General features: G+C 41.2%; 1 protein-coding gene across 5 annotated transcripts; it reads left to right on the top strand.

Moving 5' to 3' along the window:
* Positions 1 to 270: 270 nt before the first annotated feature.
* On the top strand, positions 271 to 17996 carry NBR1 (NBR1, autophagy cargo receptor). Of its 5 annotated transcripts, none has more exons than XM_027702274.1 (21): positions 272 to 423; positions 2576 to 2638; positions 3682 to 3700; positions 4083 to 4105; positions 4826 to 5023; positions 5570 to 5644; positions 6655 to 6881; positions 7878 to 8042; positions 8516 to 8722; positions 9351 to 9510; positions 10002 to 10289; positions 10713 to 10865; positions 11319 to 11394; positions 11701 to 11811; positions 12600 to 12791; positions 12908 to 13042; positions 13640 to 14006; positions 14302 to 14399; positions 14577 to 14655; positions 15335 to 15440; positions 15787 to 17996. In XM_027702274.1, the coding sequence occupies exons 1-21, from the start codon at positions 322 to 324 to the stop codon at positions 15961 to 15963; spliced, it is 3021 nt and encodes a 1006-aa protein (XP_027558075.1). In that variant the 5' UTR covers positions 272 to 321; the 3' UTR covers positions 15964 to 17996. The 5 variants fall into 5 exon arrangements, with proteins under 5 accessions (XP_027558078.1, XP_027558075.1, XP_027558076.1 ...); XM_027702275.1 differs by having other exon boundaries at positions 273 to 423; positions 5573 to 5644; XM_027702276.1 differs by lacking the exon at positions 272 to 423 and adding an exon at positions 2320 to 2421.
* Positions 17997 to 18403: the final 407 nt, after the last annotated feature.

Consider the following 18403-nt stretch of genomic DNA (forward strand, 5'->3'; position numbering starts at 1 on the left):
GGCCGGACGCGTCTGATTGGGTCTGGCGCTTCCGCCTGACCCCCCCGCCGGCGGATTTCAGCGGCGCGCGCAGCAGGCGCGGCGGCGCAGGCGCGGATGTGTGTTGTTGCTGCGTGCGCGTGCCCGGCTCTGTTTATTGTTGTGGTTCCACGGCGCCCGGCCCCGCCCCCCCGGCCAATCAGGTTGGCGAGCGGGATGAGTGTCAGGCGGGGCAGCCAATAGCGCTGCGCGGAGGGCGTGGGGCCGACCACCCTTCGGGCCGCCATGTTGGGCTGGTCGGGCCGGCGGCCGGCGCTGCCCCTGGGCCCGCGGGAGCGCGCGATGGAGCCCCCGGTGACCCTCCGCGTCTCCTGCCGCGGCGACACCCGCAGCTTCCTCGTGTCGGACCCGGCGCACACGACGTGGGCCGATGTGGAGGCCATGGTGAGCGCGGCCCGGCCGCGGGAGGTGGGGAAGGGGGGGTTGCAGCCGTGGCGAGCCGCCTTGGTGAGGTGCTGACCGTGCCAGTGGCTCTCCGAGGGCCCGGCATCTTCTCCCGCGCCTTTCAAAGCCCCGTCCCCCGTTTCCCAGGCTCTCAGCACTGGTGGTTCGTACTGCTGCAATCTTGGGTTTTCTTTTAGCTTTTAACTCCTGCTGTGTGCTTAGAGTGACCCGAAAAACCTGTTTCGGAAAAAGATTCTTATGGGTCCTTTTTTTTCCTGTGAGAGCAGGTGGCTTTAGTTGTGTTCTTTGCCCATTTCCACAGGTATGGACGGCTGGTTTTGGCCTTGTACCCCTCTGTAAAGTACACTCTGTTCCTCTTATCTCTCGTTCTTTTACTCATTGAAGTAGTTATGGTGAAGTAATGTGCGTCTGTTGCTTTTCTGAAGATGTGTCTGTGCTTTCTGGGGTACCGAATCACTAATACGTTTTTGGCCCCTTGCTTCTAGGAGCTCTGTGTGTGCCAGTTTGGACAGAACAGTGTCTGACTGGGCCACGTGTGGATAGACAGTTGCTTATGAAATTCTGGATGTACTCTTGGTATAGTCAAAAGCTTTTGTTTGGATGCTTGTTTTTACCCTATTTAGTGAGAATTCCTGGCTGAGGCTAAAATTGCATTGTAAGCATTCCCTTGGCTGTTATGAAGCTGGTGTGATTTTTTTTTTTAAATTATTATTCAATCTGTAACAACCGTTCTGTTTTTTTAGCTTACTTTTAAAGTTGAACCTTAAGAGGTCTTGTCACTATTTTATTTTCTCTCTTTCAACTCTTCTAGCTATCATTTTCCAGAGTGCAGGAGGCTCTTGCTTTGTGAATTACTCAAGTTCAAAGCTTGAAATGTAACATCTTCATTTGTTGTGTTTCAGTCCTCTAGAAGAGGCACTAGTTCAGTCTTAAAATACTTAGTGGCAAGTAGACCCTGCAGGAATGTCTGAGCTAGTCAGAATCCTGCTTGCATCAAAGCTGGAAGCAGATTAGTGTGTAAGCACCATGTTGCCCTTAATCTTAGGTAGTCTGAGGGTGTGTTTGTTGAAGGTGTGGTGTTCTATTACAGTAATGCTTCCCTAACCAGGGCAATACCGTGGGTTCTCCCTGTTGTGTGAGTTACTGTTTGAAGAGAGTATCAGTTAAACTCTGTCTTTCCTATGTTTTAATATTTTATTGAATGTGTTTGTAAGGGATAACCCGATCTCTCATTCTGGTTTGAGTTTTAGGGGAACAATCTGTAGTACTACACAGTGTAGGTACAGACCACAGTTTCTTCTTGATAAGCTGAGTCTGTTCTCTCACTGCAGTCCCAAAATTTGGGATATGTTGCTGGAAGAGCCTGCCTGTAGCATGTCCATGGCAGAATGTGTGTGGCTGTGTCCATGTGTCCAGTGGTGCTATGTAAGTCCCAACAACCTCTGTCAGCTGAGGTGTTCTGTGAGGTCTGGGCTGGCAGAACATGTCAAGTCTTTCAGAGAGTTTCTGCTGGGAGAGATACAGCTTGTGTAGGTACCTGCTACAAAACTGTCCAGGAGCTGTGGAGACTTGCTCAGCATATGGAAACATCTGCCTTCATTTATGGTTCATTTGATGCTGTTCACTCTGCCCTGATAATGTAAAATGCAAAATAGCTGCTCAACTTTATTCTCCAAATTCCAATAGGCTAAAAAAAGGCTGATCACCTGTGTGAGCTGTATTCCAGGTGCTTTTCAATGTAAAAGGTGGTGTTTGGGGATTGTTTGCCTTAGCCTTCACGTTTTGTAGTGTTTACTATGACTGAGTTTATTAACCCTGAGCTTGTCCTCTCAGAATGGGAAGGTTATTATTATTTGTTTTGGAGTAAACATTAACTAGGGGAGGTGCAACATGAAAGAAATGAATTTGTTGTTTTCATTAGGAAAAGTTAGTAACGGTTGGAGGGAAGGCACCAGGGAGAGTGATTCAACTACAGAGGAATGGATTTGGTAAAACAGTCTTTGCTTCAGTTGGGAAACTGAAGGGAGGGGTGGAAGGATTATAATATTACTCTCAATTAATAATCACGTTTAACTGAGGACACTGTAGTCCTGTCTCATTGTGGTTTTGTGTTCATTTGTTTTCATTACAGGTTAAAGTTTCATTTGACCTGGACAACATTCAGATCAAATACATTGATGAGGATAATGATGAGGTAAAATACCTGCCACCCTACCCTCCCAACAGGTCAACCAGAAAATGACTGCTGGGAACCTTTCTGCCTCACAATAATTTGTAGTGGGTCCTTCAGGAGCATCTCTTGTGCAGATCAGGGGATGGGGGTGGTTTGTCCCTTTAATAAGAAAATAGCTGTTAGTCTTGTGGTTTTACTCTTAATGCAGCATACATATTTTAAAATACCTTTTTAGAAGGTGCTGCTTTTCTTTTTTCCACCTTATTGAAACAGTTCTGAGGGAGGGATGTTTCTGTTGAGGAACTTGATTTTTCTTTTTATGAGAATAAGATAGTTGTAACTACTGGTGTTTGCAGCCATGGTAAAGCCCTTTCCCTTCAATCTACACTCCTTCCTCTGGAAAATGTAGGTCCCCTGTCATTAGCATATGTTTGCTTCAGTGATCTGGTGTACTCAAATCCTCTGCTTGCTTTATGCAATTGCTGTAATCTCCAAGCAGATTACTGACTCAGAAAACAAATTGGTTACTTTTAGTTGTCCTTGTTGAGTAACTTCCTGCTTGGCACAGCCTCACCCTCTCATGTTCTTTCTGTTTGTCTAGAGGTTCAGGGGAAAATGTAATTCTTAGACACAATGGACCTTTTGCAAACCCCATCTTCCACTGCTTAGGTTATGGCTCTACTAAATTGCAGAGATGGAGTCCCTGTAGTTATTTTTTTTCCTCTAAGGGGAAATGTCAAGATGGTCCCAGCAACCTTTCAGGGAAAGATTCTCCCCTTATTTTCCAGCCTGTGTCTTGTATAAATATATAGATGCATCTGTGAAAGCTCTCTTTGAAACACTGGTCAAACTGACTAAACCTTGTTCAGAATCAGGCAATACTGTAGGCATTAAATAGCTTCTTGTATTGGTAACTTCTGTGTGCAGAATGGATAAATGAGTATCTGCATTTGGAGTGGTGTTTTGGAAACTCCAAATAAAGGTACTTTTATTCTGGAAGTGTGTTAATTTTAAGAGAATTGCAAAAATATGTCTGTATAACTCACTGTTATTTTTCTTTGCAGGTCTCTGTGAATAGCAAAGGTGAGCTGCTGCTTTATTGAAGTGAAATCAAGAAACAGACCCCAACCATTGTTCATGGTTTTTGGAGAAGCACTTGAGAATGCTTGCTTTTTGATTTTTGTATTTTATATATCATTGGGCATCAAATTCTTCCCAAAGGAAGGAGTTTTTGATCTGTAGGAACAAATTGGATATGGCTAAATTAATGGAATGCTGCAGCTCTTAGCTGTGAGAAGGTGTGCTTGTTGCTGTATATACAATTTTTTTCTTTCAGTAGCACTACTTTAAAAGAATTTACAGAAGGTAGTGAAGACTTCTTATGTGTAAGACTCCCTAAATACTGTGTGCTAAATTTGTATCTGTTTGAGGTAGGGAAAATTCACATTTTTCTCTTTTTCTTTAGAGGAATATGAAGAAGCTCTGAAGGTAAATGCTCTCTTTGACTTTTTCAATATATTCATTGTTCTCCAATGAAGATTGATGTTGCTAAGAAAATACCAGCATTACCTGGCCCATGGAGATCTGAATAGCTCAGTTTTCTAGCTTAGGACAATAGCTTGAATATCTGAAGTGACTGACTTTCTTAAACAGTAATCCCATATTTGGAGATACTGGGCTCTTGTGGATCCCTTCAAAAATCTTGTCACACAGACTCTACTGCCAGAGTAAAACATTGAAAATTCTATTAGTGTCAATGCTTAGTTACTTTAGAAGCAGTTAATTTTATGTAGACAAAATTAAATTGCATTCCTTTGCATTTCAGTTTTACATTAGTAATGCTTTTGGAACTTTTTGCTCATGGTCTGGATTTAAAATCTGATAATTTGAAAATAATCATAAATTCCTGGACAGAATCTGTTATTTAATGGCACATGTGAACACTTTATTTTAGGTTGAAAAATTCCTGTAGGATATCTGCATTATTATCCTTTGCCATGTAATAAACCTTTTAATAAGCATACTGGTAACCTTTAAGAAGTAGAATATCAGTTGACTCTACCTTGGCATCTTTGTTTTCTTTTTGTCTGTTAGTCTTTCCCCATCTTTTCCCTGTTCTCTCTGATGTAGTGCAGTGCTGTATTTTTACAGATTTTGTATGCTGATTGAAAGTGGAAAATGTGGTGTATGTGTGTACTGTTTATTTAGATTGCAGTTAAACAAGGAAATCAACTTCAGATGAATGCCTATGAAAAAAACCCTGCTCATGCTTTGCAAGTACCTGAAAAAACTGTGACAGAAAAGCTGATGCTTCTGAAAGATGAGAAGAAACCTCTTTTATGCTATTCCATGCTAGCTCAGGGATTACAGGAAGGATTAAAAGATGACAAGGAGCTGACTGTTCAGGTAGGAGCTAGAGCTGCATTATGTATTAATTAAAACAAAGAATTAGTAAGTGTAATTCAGTTTATGGACTTATTATCCTCTTTACCCATACATCAAAACTGAGTTCAGAGGTTGGTCTCTGTTTTCAGCTACTTGCACCCACTGAAGCTCACCAAATAGTTTGAATTTTTAAGAGGATAGTTTGATGCTGCCTTTAGAAATACAGGTGTTGTAGAAATACAGATGCTTTCATGTTGACCATTCTTAAATATTTTGATAAACAAAGTAATTGGTCTCCTGAAGCCCTCATTGCCTTCTAATAACTTCTGGTATACTTGACTACTTTGGATTTGGTGTGTAGTTACACTCAAGTGCCAATGAAGCAGAAATCTTTCAGGAAAATGTCAGTGGTTACCTTGTGTTGCTTCTCCACTGTTTTCTGAAGAACTTTAAAATTTTTTTTATATAGACACTTGAGAGTTATTTCAGTGGTTAACTTGCTGTGTTGAGGATGTTTTTTTCAACTTTGCATGCTTTTTTGTTTGTTTGGTTTGGTTTTCTCCCCAGCAGAAGTTAAATCAGACACAAACAGGAAGCACAAGTGAAAATCCTCCAGAATGGTTTACAAGCTACTTGGAAACAGTAAGTGCATTGTCTTGCAAGTGTTGGTATTCCTAAAGAAATGCATAAGAAGTTGTGGGTGGAAGAGTTCCTTGTGATGCCTAACTCTAGACATCTCAACACAGTTGCTGCAAGCACAGCTTGATCCATGCCCCTTGTGAAAAGTGGATTGTTTGGTTTATGCATTTGATTAGTTTTGAGTGTAGTTTTAAGTTGCTCCCATGATAGAATCCAGACAGCCCTAGGAATTCCAGACCCCTCATCATGGAAGAGTATGCAATAGGAGTAGTGTTGCTGTTGTACACTCTTGATTGTCCAGTTTCAATGGGGCAATAGAAATGGTTTCCTGTGATTGAAAGCAGAGCATTTGATGACCTTGTTTTTCTTGACTGTTCACGTTGAGAAAATACTTCCAGGAAGCCATTGACAATAACCAACAATTAAGATGTGGTTGTTAACTTGTTTTGAATAGCTAATAAACATCACTAAGAAGCAGTTTGATACCATCACTTAAGAATTCATTAGCTAGCGAGTTCTTGAAACTAAAAGGTTCAGTGTACAATAGTATGTGCATTTATCCTTAAGCTTTATTTTCTAGAGTTTCCTTTCTTTCTTTGCCACCTTTTAATACGAACTAAAGATAGGGGAATTTCATGGTTATGTCTAAAACATCTCTCATAGACAAATCAGAATTTAATGGTAGAGACTCCAGAAGGGTTTGGGAGTTGTGATAATTGTTTTGGAGATGAGTTTCCTTCCCTTCATGCAAGGTTATGGAAGAAGAACCTTAATGTTGTAAGCACAAGTATGTGATTTTAAACTTGCCTTTTTAAAAGCTCTGGTCTGGTATTTTCTAAAGTAAAAATCCTCTGGAATGGGATACTTGTTTAATTTCCTGTAGAATGTGCTGGGTGTATGGGAAGTGGGTTCTGAACTACTGACTTACGGGTTGTGAGACTTGAGAAAACGTAACGCAACTTTTCAAACCGTGCGGGTGGGTCTCGTCCATGACCACTTCAATTTCTTTCTAGTTCAGGGAACAAGTAGTTAAGGAGACTGTTGAGAAGCTGGAGCAGAAGCTGTATGAGAAGCTTGTTCATAGCAATCAGCCTGCAGACTTTGCTGAGAGCTCGGCTGCAGCAGCACCTCCCCCTCTGGAGAGCCCGTTGGGGCCCGGCAGCCCCAGCAGCCCGTGTGACTGGTTGATCTCCTGCTGCAACTGCCAGGCCCGGATCATCGGGGTGCGCTACCAGTGCAGGTACAGTGCCATGGGAATGTGGCAAACCTGTCAGGTAGGGTCTGTGGGTGAGTCTCAGGAACTGTCTTGGGGTCATGGACTCTAGATCTCTAACCAGCAGCCCGCTGTACCTTTCAGAGTGTCAGTATGTGTCTCACCAACGTCTCCTGTGGTGACTAGACTTCATCTGCATAAAAGCAAGATTAATACTATTCTGAGCAAAGGTGATTGTTAAAGTGAGAGAACTTTTTAACACCTGCTCTATTCACCATCACTCTTTACATTATTTGCACGTAAGATGCAGTAACTGCAAAGGAAAATGTTTTGCTTGGTTAACTAAGCAAAAAAGCAAACCTTGTACCACCAGCTTACAGTAATGCTTTGTTTGGCTCTGAGAGTCAATGAAACTAAGGCAGATCATGCTTTTTTTCAATGATCTGGCTTGTCAGTTTAATAATATGAAATAGGTATTGATGAATGTCTTAAATGAGGTGTTTAAAAGTGAGGGTTTATTCAAATGAGGCAACTGCTGTAAAGGTAAGCATTTTGGGACTAGGCAGAAACAGTGGATGAAATCATAACAGAGTTTTTCTTTGGATGCATTTTTTTTTTCTTGCTGACAGGAGGTGAGAGCCTGTTTTTTATCAGTCCTGTTCCTGTAGGACCATCTGCTTTGCATCCCTGAGTACTTGTTGACTTAGCCTCTGTATTTTCATAAGTGTGGTGCTGGCATTGGATTTCAGTAAAATGTTCTATCCTTCGTAGCAACAATTTTAGTCATTTTGCTAAAGGAAGCATCAATTTTTTTTCAATGTGTGTTCAAGAAGGAAGTGGGGACTGTGTTGCATTTTGCCCAGAAGAGAGAGAATCATCTAGATATTCCAGATGGCTCCAAATATCGATGTATAAGTTGGACAACCAGGTGCTGTTGTTTGGGCAGTGTTAGTGTGATACAGAGTTGTTTCTCTGCAGAAATTCTTTGCCTCTTGGTAACATTCTGTCTCTTCTGCTTTGCAGCCTTTGTCCAGCCTACAATATCTGTGAAGAGTGTGAAGCAGGAACATACGCCCATGATCCAAACCACGTCTTGTTAAAGCTGCGCAGACCCGTCCTCTGCATTGCTGAGAATTACAGCCCTGCAGAGCTCCCACCACGCCTTCCTGCCACTCTGGAGCAAGTCAGGTAAAAAAACCCCACCTGCCAGTACCTGACAAGATTGTCCTGATAGCAAGTGGAAACACCTGTATTGAGGTTGATGTTCAGCTTTTATTTTAGAGATAACAAGAAATGGTACTCAAACTTTATTGTGTGTAGCTCAAAATAGCTACATACTTTTAAAGGGCCTGAGTCACAAATCTTTATTATTATTTTTAATAATAACATAGAAAATACAGACTTTTGTGTCATGGATTCATAGCAAACTTTGAAAGCTTGCTTTTTCTTTGAGGACTCTGTATTTGTCTTTGCTCTTTCACTGAGACCACTCAAACTAGTTCCACAAGCAACTATGAGGATGTTCTCTGGAAATTATTTGGTATCTGGTCTAGAAGCCTGAGACATTTCCTGAAGTGTTCCCTTGAGACTAAGACTCTGCTGACTAAAGCTAAATTCTGGCCAATTCAGTGTATTATAATAGTGTCTTATTCTCTCTGCAGGCTCCAGAAACAGATGGACAAAAGATTTCTGAAGGCAGAGAAGCAAAGATTACGAGCAGAAAAGAAACAGCGAAAAGCAGAGGTCCGAGAGCTCAAAAAGCAGCTAAAATTGCACAGGAAAATTCATCTGTGGAACTCTGTCCATGTACTGGAAACGAGCAGCTCACCTACTCTGAAATCTGAGAGTCTCCAACCTAACACCTTCCTGTAAGAGATGTTGTTAACTGAGCATCTGGTAGTTGTGCTGTCTGACATTTTGTGATGAGGCCAATTTAAAGTGAAGGAAGGTTATGAAGTTGCTCATTTAAAGTATGATTTGTCATTGGATCCTGTGAGAATTTTTTATTTGCTAGGTGGAGTGTTTTTAATTGGGAGGAGCTCTCCCAGGAGAAGGAAGAAAGTTACTGGTGGTTATTAGCAGAAACTTACTGATTTATCTAGGTTTAGGAGGAAGGGGAGTGCCTAGGATTAGATACACATGCATGTGCATACAGAGAAAATGAACATTGCTGCCAGTTTTTAAAAAGTCTGTATCTTCCAGCTTTATTAAGTGTGTCTGCATAAGGTCAAGTACATTCTGTGTACTTATGATGTTCAATGCTCTTTTTTTCTTTGTGTGCTCTTAGGCTGAGGTTCATTAGACAGCAGTGTTTGCAGGCAGTCACTTTGCATTTCCTATTCCCTTTGGGTTTATGAATGTACAGTGTAAAACTTGTATAGTTTTAGTCTCTTTAATTAATCCCTTCTATTTAGGGCATTTAAAAGTCAGATTAACGTTATTGGCAGCTGAACTTCTTCAGTTTTGGTGTATTTTTTGTTGTTTCCTCAATCTCAGGAGTCCTAATCAACCCTTCCAAGCAATTGTCCCAACACTAAGTGCAGTATTTGTGGATGAGAATTTGCCTGATGGTACTCACTTGCAACCAGGAACAAAATTTATCAAACACTGGCGAATGAAAAATACTGGCAACGTGGAATGGAGCTCAGACACAAAGGTATCTTGCCTTTGCTATTACTTTTACACACTAAAATAGTTCTGGAAGATAATATTTACATGTGAGTTCTCTGTGGGGACCCATTTAGGATTTCCTTTGGCCTGTTGATTCACAAGCTGGGAATTCTGGGACAATGAGCTGTCTAGGTACTCTTTACAAGTGCAGACTTTAGGAGGAAAGCACTTTGCATGTTTCCCATTAATAATATGTCCCCCATGTGATAATGGTTCAGTTTGTCCCTGTTTACAGCTGGTCTGTTGCTTTTCTGACCTCCAGAAACCTTTGTTCTGTGAGTGACTGCATTCATGTTGAAAGATGGGGATATCTTCTGTGTGATGATAGTGGCTGATGTGAGGATCTTTACCAGCAGCCAGACTTCTCTGTGTCTGGTATCTCCAAGGCCCTTCAGCAGAGGAACTCTGCTTCTTACTACTGGCACTGCAGGGGAGCTCATAAAGTTAATTTTTGGCTTTTTCTGTTGTATATTTCAGCTGAAACTTATGTGGGGAAATCTGACCTTGGCATCTTCTGAGAAAAAAGATGTGGTAGTGCCATCCCTTCCATCAGGACAAGTGGGAACTGTTTCAGTTGAGTTTGTAGCTCCTAATATAGAAGGAACTTACACTTCTCACTGGAGACTGTCACACAGAGGGGAACAGTTTGGGCCAAGGATCTGGTGCAGTATTGTTGTGGATCCCTCTCCAGCTGCTGACTATCCAGAAAGTGATTGGAAGGATTCTGATTCCTGTCAGAAGAGTAACGATTCCAACACCAAACAGGCAAGTCACTCACCTGGTATTGGGGAAGTTGTGAATTACCTGGGAGAAGGAGCATTGTGTATTGTTTGGCATAGTGTTACTAACTATTTGAGGGGATTCTTTTAGTTGTTTGCTTTTAAATTCTACTTTTAATAAGAAAGAAATGCAAGATATATTGCATTTATAAGTTCTAAAATGGTTATTCTTTTTGACAGGCATGAGATTAGTTATCAGTCTGCTTTAGCTATTTGTCTAGTTCTTTGAACTGAAACACTGCAGAATTTCTTTCTTTGATATTGTCCTTCTGGCCTCTAAAATGAGTTATTTTAAATCTCTTTCAAGTTACTTGAGTGCTTACAAAAATTCAGGCTTTACATTTTATCTAATATTTTATTTACTGTCTGCCTAAGGGGCTTCTGAGACACTGTTTTTTTGTTTTTGCAGGATGCTTCCTTAAAAACAGAAGCAGGTGCTCAACTGATGGGTGAAATGACAGAGCAGGCTGAAGTATCTCTGCCAACTATTCCTTTAAAGATCAAAAATCTGCCAAGTGAGAGAGAATTTTACATCCCATCTGTTGATCTCCTCACTGCACAGGTAAAGTGCTGAAATTCAGATAGAGATAAAGCAAACCATCTCAGGTTTGATGTCTGGGTATTTAGACATCCATAAGAATAAAGCTTCTGAGCTCTGAACTGGCCACTCTACTTTCAGAAAGAGTGTATTGCATTATATATGGCAGAGCTGTTTTCTTTTAATTGGTATCAGGGACTGTCACTATGTGAAAGGTATGTGCAGGACAGATTAAGATTCTCAAAAAAGAGTCAGCCTTGAGTCTTTTTCTGGCCCCTAATAAGGGAGTTCTTAGCTTTATCTCTTGCTGCCCTGATTTGTGCACCACATCCTGTGACATGGGTGTATGTTGTGGGAAAACTGCCCTCTGAGGAACAAAATGTTATTTGTACCAAGTGGGATCTCTGCTGCCAAGTACAGATACGATTCCATTTTAGGGTTTGCTGATGAAAACTTGTGTGGTGTTTCTTCATGTAGGATTTGCTGTCCTTTGAGCTGCTGGACATTAATATTGTGCAGGAATTGGAGCGAGTGCCACACAATACTCCTGTTGGTAAGGCTCTTGTATGCTGTGTTCTGTCTTGAGCACAGACAGCTATCCTTTGCATTTTTCAGTATTGGCTTCTTTTCACCTTCATATCCCCAAGACCATAACATTGCAGATGTTGATGAATGCTGCCACTTTCTTTGCACAACCAGTGGCAGTGTCATGCAAAGTTAGTTGTTTATTTCACCAGATTATCTTGCAAAATAACTTGAGTTTCTTCAGTCCCTTAAAAAGAATAACTTCTTAAAATGTTAACACCTGGAGGCTCCTACTCCCTTAGTGCCAATTATCTTTGCTCCCTGTGTTTTTCAGACATGACTCCATGCATGTCCCCTTTGCCACATGACAGCCCCTTGCTGGAGAAACCTGGCTTAGGTCAGATAGAGGAGGAGAATGAGGGGAGTGGATTTAAACTAGTTCCTGGTAAGCAGTAGTCCTGGGGAGCTTGGGGGTGAAGGGAGGATATTGTCACTTCTGTGCAGTCAGCAGACCTGATGTCTAAAAAGAATTCTAACTACTGTCTTTCCTTTCTTTGGAAAAACAAATGATTGTTTGGCTCATAAACCTGTAGCCTGATGCTACTCTCCTGAATGTAGAGGTTGGAGCATAACATATGTAGATTCAGAAGTACAACTCATAGAATCACGGAATGGTTTGGGTTGGAAGGGACCTTAAAGATCATCCAGTTCTAACCACCCTCCTACCACAGGCAGGGACACCTTCCACTATCCCAGGTTGCTCTTGGCCCTGTCCAACCTGGCCTTGGACACTTCCAGGGATGGGGCAGCCACAGCTTCTCTGGGCAACCTGTGCAAGGGCCTCATCACCCTCACAGGGAAGAACTTCTGCCTAATATCTAATCTAAATGTACCCTTCTTGAGTCTAAATCCATTTCCTGTTGTTCTATTACCACATGCCCTTGTAAAAAGTCCTTTCAAATGCTTTTCTTAATTTTTCTGGCCACTAGAATTGTTGGGAGAGTTAACAATTTACCCTTTATAGACTAGGCTGTACTCAAAACACTCCAGGTGTGGCCCCCTATGCTTCTCAATCACTTTGACCTTCAACTTGAACTGAATTCAAAAATCTTTCAATTTTTAGAAAGAATTAACACGCAGAGTCAATATTAGCCATGGTTAGCCTAAAAAATTCTTCTTATAGTTACATTGCCTTGTGATGGTAGTAAAATCTGTTACATTTCCCTTCCCAAGGAGTGGCAGAAGACTGTCTTCCTGTGGACTCTTCCATGGTGAAGGCAAAAGCTGAGCATGCATTGAACCAGGAGGAAGGGGAAGAAGATATGAGTGGGACTCAGTTTGTCTGTGAAACTGTAATTCGGTCTCTGACCCTGGATGCTGCACCTGACCACAAGCCTCCACAAAAAAAAAATAAAATCCTTCAGAGTAAGTACTGTCAGCTGCCTTCTCTGATTTGACTTGTTTGGAGTCAGACATGAGACACAGATTGCTCAGCTCAGGTGGTGATAACATTAAATTGTTTTTCCTGATTGTTTTATTAGACTCTTTACAAACATTGCAAGACACCTTCAGCTGCAATATGATAAATGAAGAATCTCCTATGATAAATACTAATTCCACTTCCAAAAAGGAAGCAAAGATTCATCAGTCAGAGCTAATTACGGAAAATTACTGTGGTAAGTAAAATAAATTTGAATTTAAGATGAAGCTGTAATAAAGGCTACAAAAAAAAAGGGATAAAACCATCTGGCTGTTCTAGGAAATTGATCCTCATTACACAGAGAGAATCATTACATCAGAAAATTGGTGTCAGTACTCTGAACAAGCACCTAATTGAACAGCTGCTTTTCTAAAATGTGAAATTGAGACATAAAGGTTCCATATATAATAAGTGCTCATATGTTAGGCATGACTGGTGCCTCCATATTCTGTATGTGTAGCTTGAAGTCATTACATATAACTATTTCTGACCTGTTTCTAATGTATGTAATTTAGGTGCTGAAAACTACAGTTTTAAGTTCCCTGTATAGCTCTTATTCCTGTTTTTATTTTAAGCATTAATAGCACCAGTGTATTTGTATAGACTTAACACTAAGATCCCTTACTCTTTCACACTATACCCTCCCCCCAACAGACAAAGCAAATTATACCATTAATAACGTCAGCAAAGATTTACAGTTGTTTCTAAATACTCGTCTCTTGCAGCTGGGACAGTGCTGTCTCTGTTGTCCACACAAAATGGATAATGGTAATACCTGACTTTTTTTCCTTAGGGAAGGAAGGGGACCTTCCACCATCTGCTGAGAGCACGAGCCCCTGTAATGGTACTGACAATGGTGATGAAGAGGAAGATAAAGATGATGTTCAGAGTCAAGGCTCCTCTGCTTCATCAGAGGATTATATCATTGTTCTCCCTGAGTGCTTTGACACAAGTCGGCCTTTAGGCGAGTCCATGTATAGTTCAGCTCTTTCTCAGCCCAGTTTGGAAAAGACAGGAGAACCTGAACCAGGAGCAGAGAGCCCCGAAGTGGGAAGCCAGCCACAGATCCACAGGGTCAGTGACATTTTGTCGGCTTCCCAAACACTGGCTGCAGTACCACTGACCCCAGAGACTGTGGACACCTCACCCCAGACACAAAGGTATGCTTTGGGCACAAGAATGAAATGAGGATGCTGGTGTTGGTGTAGAGTCTGCAGGGTCTTGTGTTTAAGTTCAGTGTCCAAACAGAAATCGTTGTAACGAAAGTCTTGTCATATACTGGGATGAATGTCCTTTAATTCTGCAACTTTTTAACTCACTGACTTTAGTAGTGCAAGACAGGGAGAGAAGGGACCATGTGAAGTTTTTTTTTTTGTCTGTTGATCTTGACTTACCTATGTATGTACATGTAGAATAGAAGTAGTAAAAGTAATTTTTTTTGCCTTATGTTTTCAGGAATTTTGCACCTCTTCAGGATCATATCTTCCAAGAACTAAACATATCAGCTTCAGAGAATATCTCTTCTGTTCCTCATAATCAAATACGAAGAGAAGGTATTGACAGTACTTAATGGAGAGTGCATCCTATTGCTATCACCTGTTCCTTATGCCTAGTATTGAATTTGATGTCTTGTTATGCTGAGTCCCACTCCTTTCCATTTATGTATATGAGCTGCATCTCTCCAGCTTCTCATTAACTGGACCTGTTGACATTTTTGATTCCTTTTCCAGAACCCAGTGGTGAAGACAGTCATGGTCCAGGATGTTCTGAATTTCCCCCTAGTAAACAGAAGTTCTCAGAATACCCAAGGTAATGATGCTAAAGCTGTGACTTCACAAACACTGTTTTAAACTGAGTACTGCTAAATTAGGCACCTAGGAAAAAGCACTGGCTTACAGACTTCGTGTAGACATTAGTTTGGAGAAAGGCCTCCCTTCTTAAAGGAAATATGCTGAATTTTATAATGCTGTGTTTTAATAAGATCTTGGTTTCTACTTGGACACAGATCTAAAGGATGCAGAATTGGCAAGCAAAAGTTTTTCAAGAGCTCAAGCCAAATCCTTCTAAAATTCTGTGGAGTTTGTTTTCTGGAAAATCTCAGAATGCTTAAAATGGTGGTTTGTAAGTTAGCTAAAAAGTTGAGTGTCTTAAGATACTGAGACTGGAGGAATAAGGCAAAACATTGAGCAGAATATTAAGTGACTTAGAATTTATGGAAAACAAATGTAAGTTTCTCTGGCCTGAATGGATGTGTCAGTGCACAGCTTTCTTGCATGGATGTTCTCTTCTAGGTGAGAATACTTAACTCTTTACAAAAGGTCACTTTATGGAAAGCATAAACCCACAAAGGAATGAGCTTCCTGCATAGCTCAGTGCTGATTCCTGTGGGTCAGGGGCTGTTCTCTCCAACAGCTGGCACATCAACAGGCAGAGATTTGCATTTTGCTGAAACAAACTGACCCTAAAGTAAGACCTGGCCTCTCCACAGGTACCCTCAAGGAAGCAGCATTGCAGGAGAACTTGTCAAAGGAGCTTTGTCTGTTGCTGCTTCTGCCTACAAGGCATTATTTGCTGGACCACCCATTATTGAGCAGGTAAATGTCTTTCCTGTATGCTGTTCATAGAGTCACACCCTTAAATTTATAGCTGTGCATTATAAATGTACAATATTCTATATAGGACTTCATGTAAGAATAAAATATTAAGCTTGATGGCATCCCTTTGAGGTATGTTGTGCCCAGCAGACTGGGAAATCCATGCCATGAGGATGGAAGCATTTCTCTTGTAGCATCATGTAAGAGTAGTAACTCACCTTTGTAAGTGAGCAGTGAAAGGGAATATAATTGGCTTAATTGGGGCCAAAAGGGTCTCTGTGCTCAATTCTATTCCAGTATAATAAATTATCTTTTTTCAGCTGATCTTACTATCTTTTGTTTTCAGCAACCTGCAGCTACAGAAGAGCAGACTGCCACTCTGCTGTCCAGTCTGTGTGAGATGGGATTCTGTGACAGGCAGTTAAACCTGAGGCTGCTGAAGAAACACAACAATAATATGATTCAAGTGGTAACTGAATTACTTCAGATCAGTAACAGTGACTGGTACAGCAGTAGATGCTGAACCTGCCTGGTGGAGGGGAGGAATCGTCTTCATTGAGTAAACTCTCATTAAACACTACAACAGGAGCAGGCTGCTCCTCAGCTGCTTTCTGTTTGGAGGTGTGATTAAAACTTTGGCTTTTCTTTGAGGTTTTGACTCTTTTTTTTTTTTCTCAAGGAAATGTCAAACAGCCCTTGTCATGGCATCTCTTGAACTGGACACCAGAATTTCAATTGTAATTTGAACCTCATAGTTAAATGGATAGTCTTTAAGTCTCTAATTTCAGACCGAATCCTTTTATCAGGGAATCCTGTAGAACTAAACTTGCACCCAGATGAGAGCTTCCCCTTTTACTGTTTGTAAAATCTTTTTTTAGGCAGCTGGACATTTTTGTTGACTTTTGACTAGCTTTGGAATAGAAATAAGTGTAAAATACTGTTGCAAAACGTAGTCCTGACGAATTTACAAGAGATGCCCAAAACTAGCAAGTTGTTTCTTCTGATGATTTAGTAATTGGTTTTCCAATGCATGATAGTATTGTAACAGACTTAAACCTTACAAATTATTCTTAGAAAAAGAAGTTATTCATAGACAAAAGCCATCTTGAATCTAGTCTAAAAGTGTAACTGCAGTTATACTGATGAATACCAGGGAAGTTGTTTTTTCTTGTAGCAGAATGAAGCAGGAGAATGAATTTACCACCAGCAATTGAACCAGCTCTAGTAATGATAGTGCAAACCAGATCTCTAACAGAAAAGTATAACCTACATAAAATATTTTGTTAAAAATGGAGTGTAAGGGTAGGAAAGGCCTTTCTAAGAAACTTTAAAGACTCTTTATAAAAATATTAAAAATATGACCTTTATCTTTTTTTCAGTATAGTGCAAATGTCTTACTCTGTTAATACCATGTAGAAAGTTCAAGAATGTGTAGAAACTCAGACCTGAATTGGAGTACAAATTCTGGTAATGTTTAGTAATGGGAAGAGTGCTTGAGGCAGGGATTGGGTAACTTTAATTTAGAGTTTGAAAAATGCATTAACTTAAGCACTTTCAAGTGTACAGTCTCCTCTGATGGTTCTAGCTGCTTCTGTGTTTCCATAGCCACATTTGTAGGATCCAATTTTCTTGTAAGGATTTTGTTTTAGATGCCCATATTTAATCTGGAAATCTAAGAATTCCCTTATAAATGTGCTGAGAGAGATTTGATTCTGAAGAATCACAAGAAATGAGCACCAGACACTGCTGTGCAGTGGGGTATCCATAGATAATTCCTCAGAGTTCAGTCCCTCTGTAGGTGACAGTGTAGGAGACCATTGATCCTAAAATACTTTATATTGCCCCTGCTTCAAACTAAAGTGTTCTGTTTTGTCACAATGTAGCTGAAGTGGTGTCAGTATTGTGACTGACCACGTTATCAGTAGGAATTTTTTAAAAGACTTAGTAACCCATAGAGAGACCATTAAAATAGTTCAAGAAAACAAATGTATCATACCACTTTTGTTTTAAACCTATTTTTATAGATTGTGGAAGATACACTCTTAAATGTTTATTTTGAAATACAGTAGAACTATTTTGCAGTGTTTCCCATCTCTGTACATCGGTACAACTGTGTGCTGTGGACCAGTTAAAGATCCTTCTGTAACTTTCCCCACTTTAACTTGGATGTGCTGTTTTGAGTATATTTTGACTAATGCCAAGTCTAGAACGAGGAGGAGGAAAGGGCAGGGATGCAATGCAGAAGCTGGTGACACTTTGAAGTGTAGTGTGGTTATTTGCTTGGATCTGTCAGGCTCAGCAGGACCCATGTTCTCTCTGTGTGTACCTTCGTAATTGGAATGTTAATGTGTTTTATAAATTAACAACACTAAAACATCTGAGGAGGAACACTTTTATTGCAGATTGAAATGTCAAGTGTGAGATGCTGTTTCCTTTAGGTCACTTTTTACTAGGGTTTAGATGCTGTACGCTCAGGCTTAAGATATATTTCTGTCAGCTTTGTATATTTTGTTAATGGATGCATGGTATAATTTATAATACATTCTATAGAGCACATGTGGCCTCTGCATCTTATTTTCGGGCGAGCACTTCACGGGTGGCCGCGATTGGGGGGCTGGGGTGGGGTTCCTCCGCCTGCTCTCCCTGCCGAGCGCACATGCCCTGGGCCACCGCGGGCTTCCCGAGGGGCAACCGGGGGGGCAGGAGCCGGGCCCGCGCTGAGACTTCGCACACAGTAACAGCCCCGGGGGGAGCTCCCACCACCGCTGTCCTGCTCTGTCCCCAAATAACAATCGAGGTCCCTTCAAGCTCACCGTCCGCCGGCGGGGAGGGAAAGCACCTTTCCGGCTGCGTTAAGGAAAAAGCTTTTAAGCGACCGCGCCCCAGCCCCGCTGCTTCGGCCGGGCTGGCGGTCCATTAAGCCCTTCTGCCCAGCAAAGCCCTCCTGCCCAGCAAAGCCCTCC

Source organism: Neopelma chrysocephalum, unplaced genomic scaffold (genome assembly GCF_003984885.1).
Source record: "Neopelma chrysocephalum unplaced genomic scaffold, ASM398488v2 Primary Assembly neopelma1_182, whole genome shotgun sequence".
NCBI lineage: Eukaryota > Metazoa > Chordata > Aves > Passeriformes > Pipridae > Neopelma > Neopelma chrysocephalum.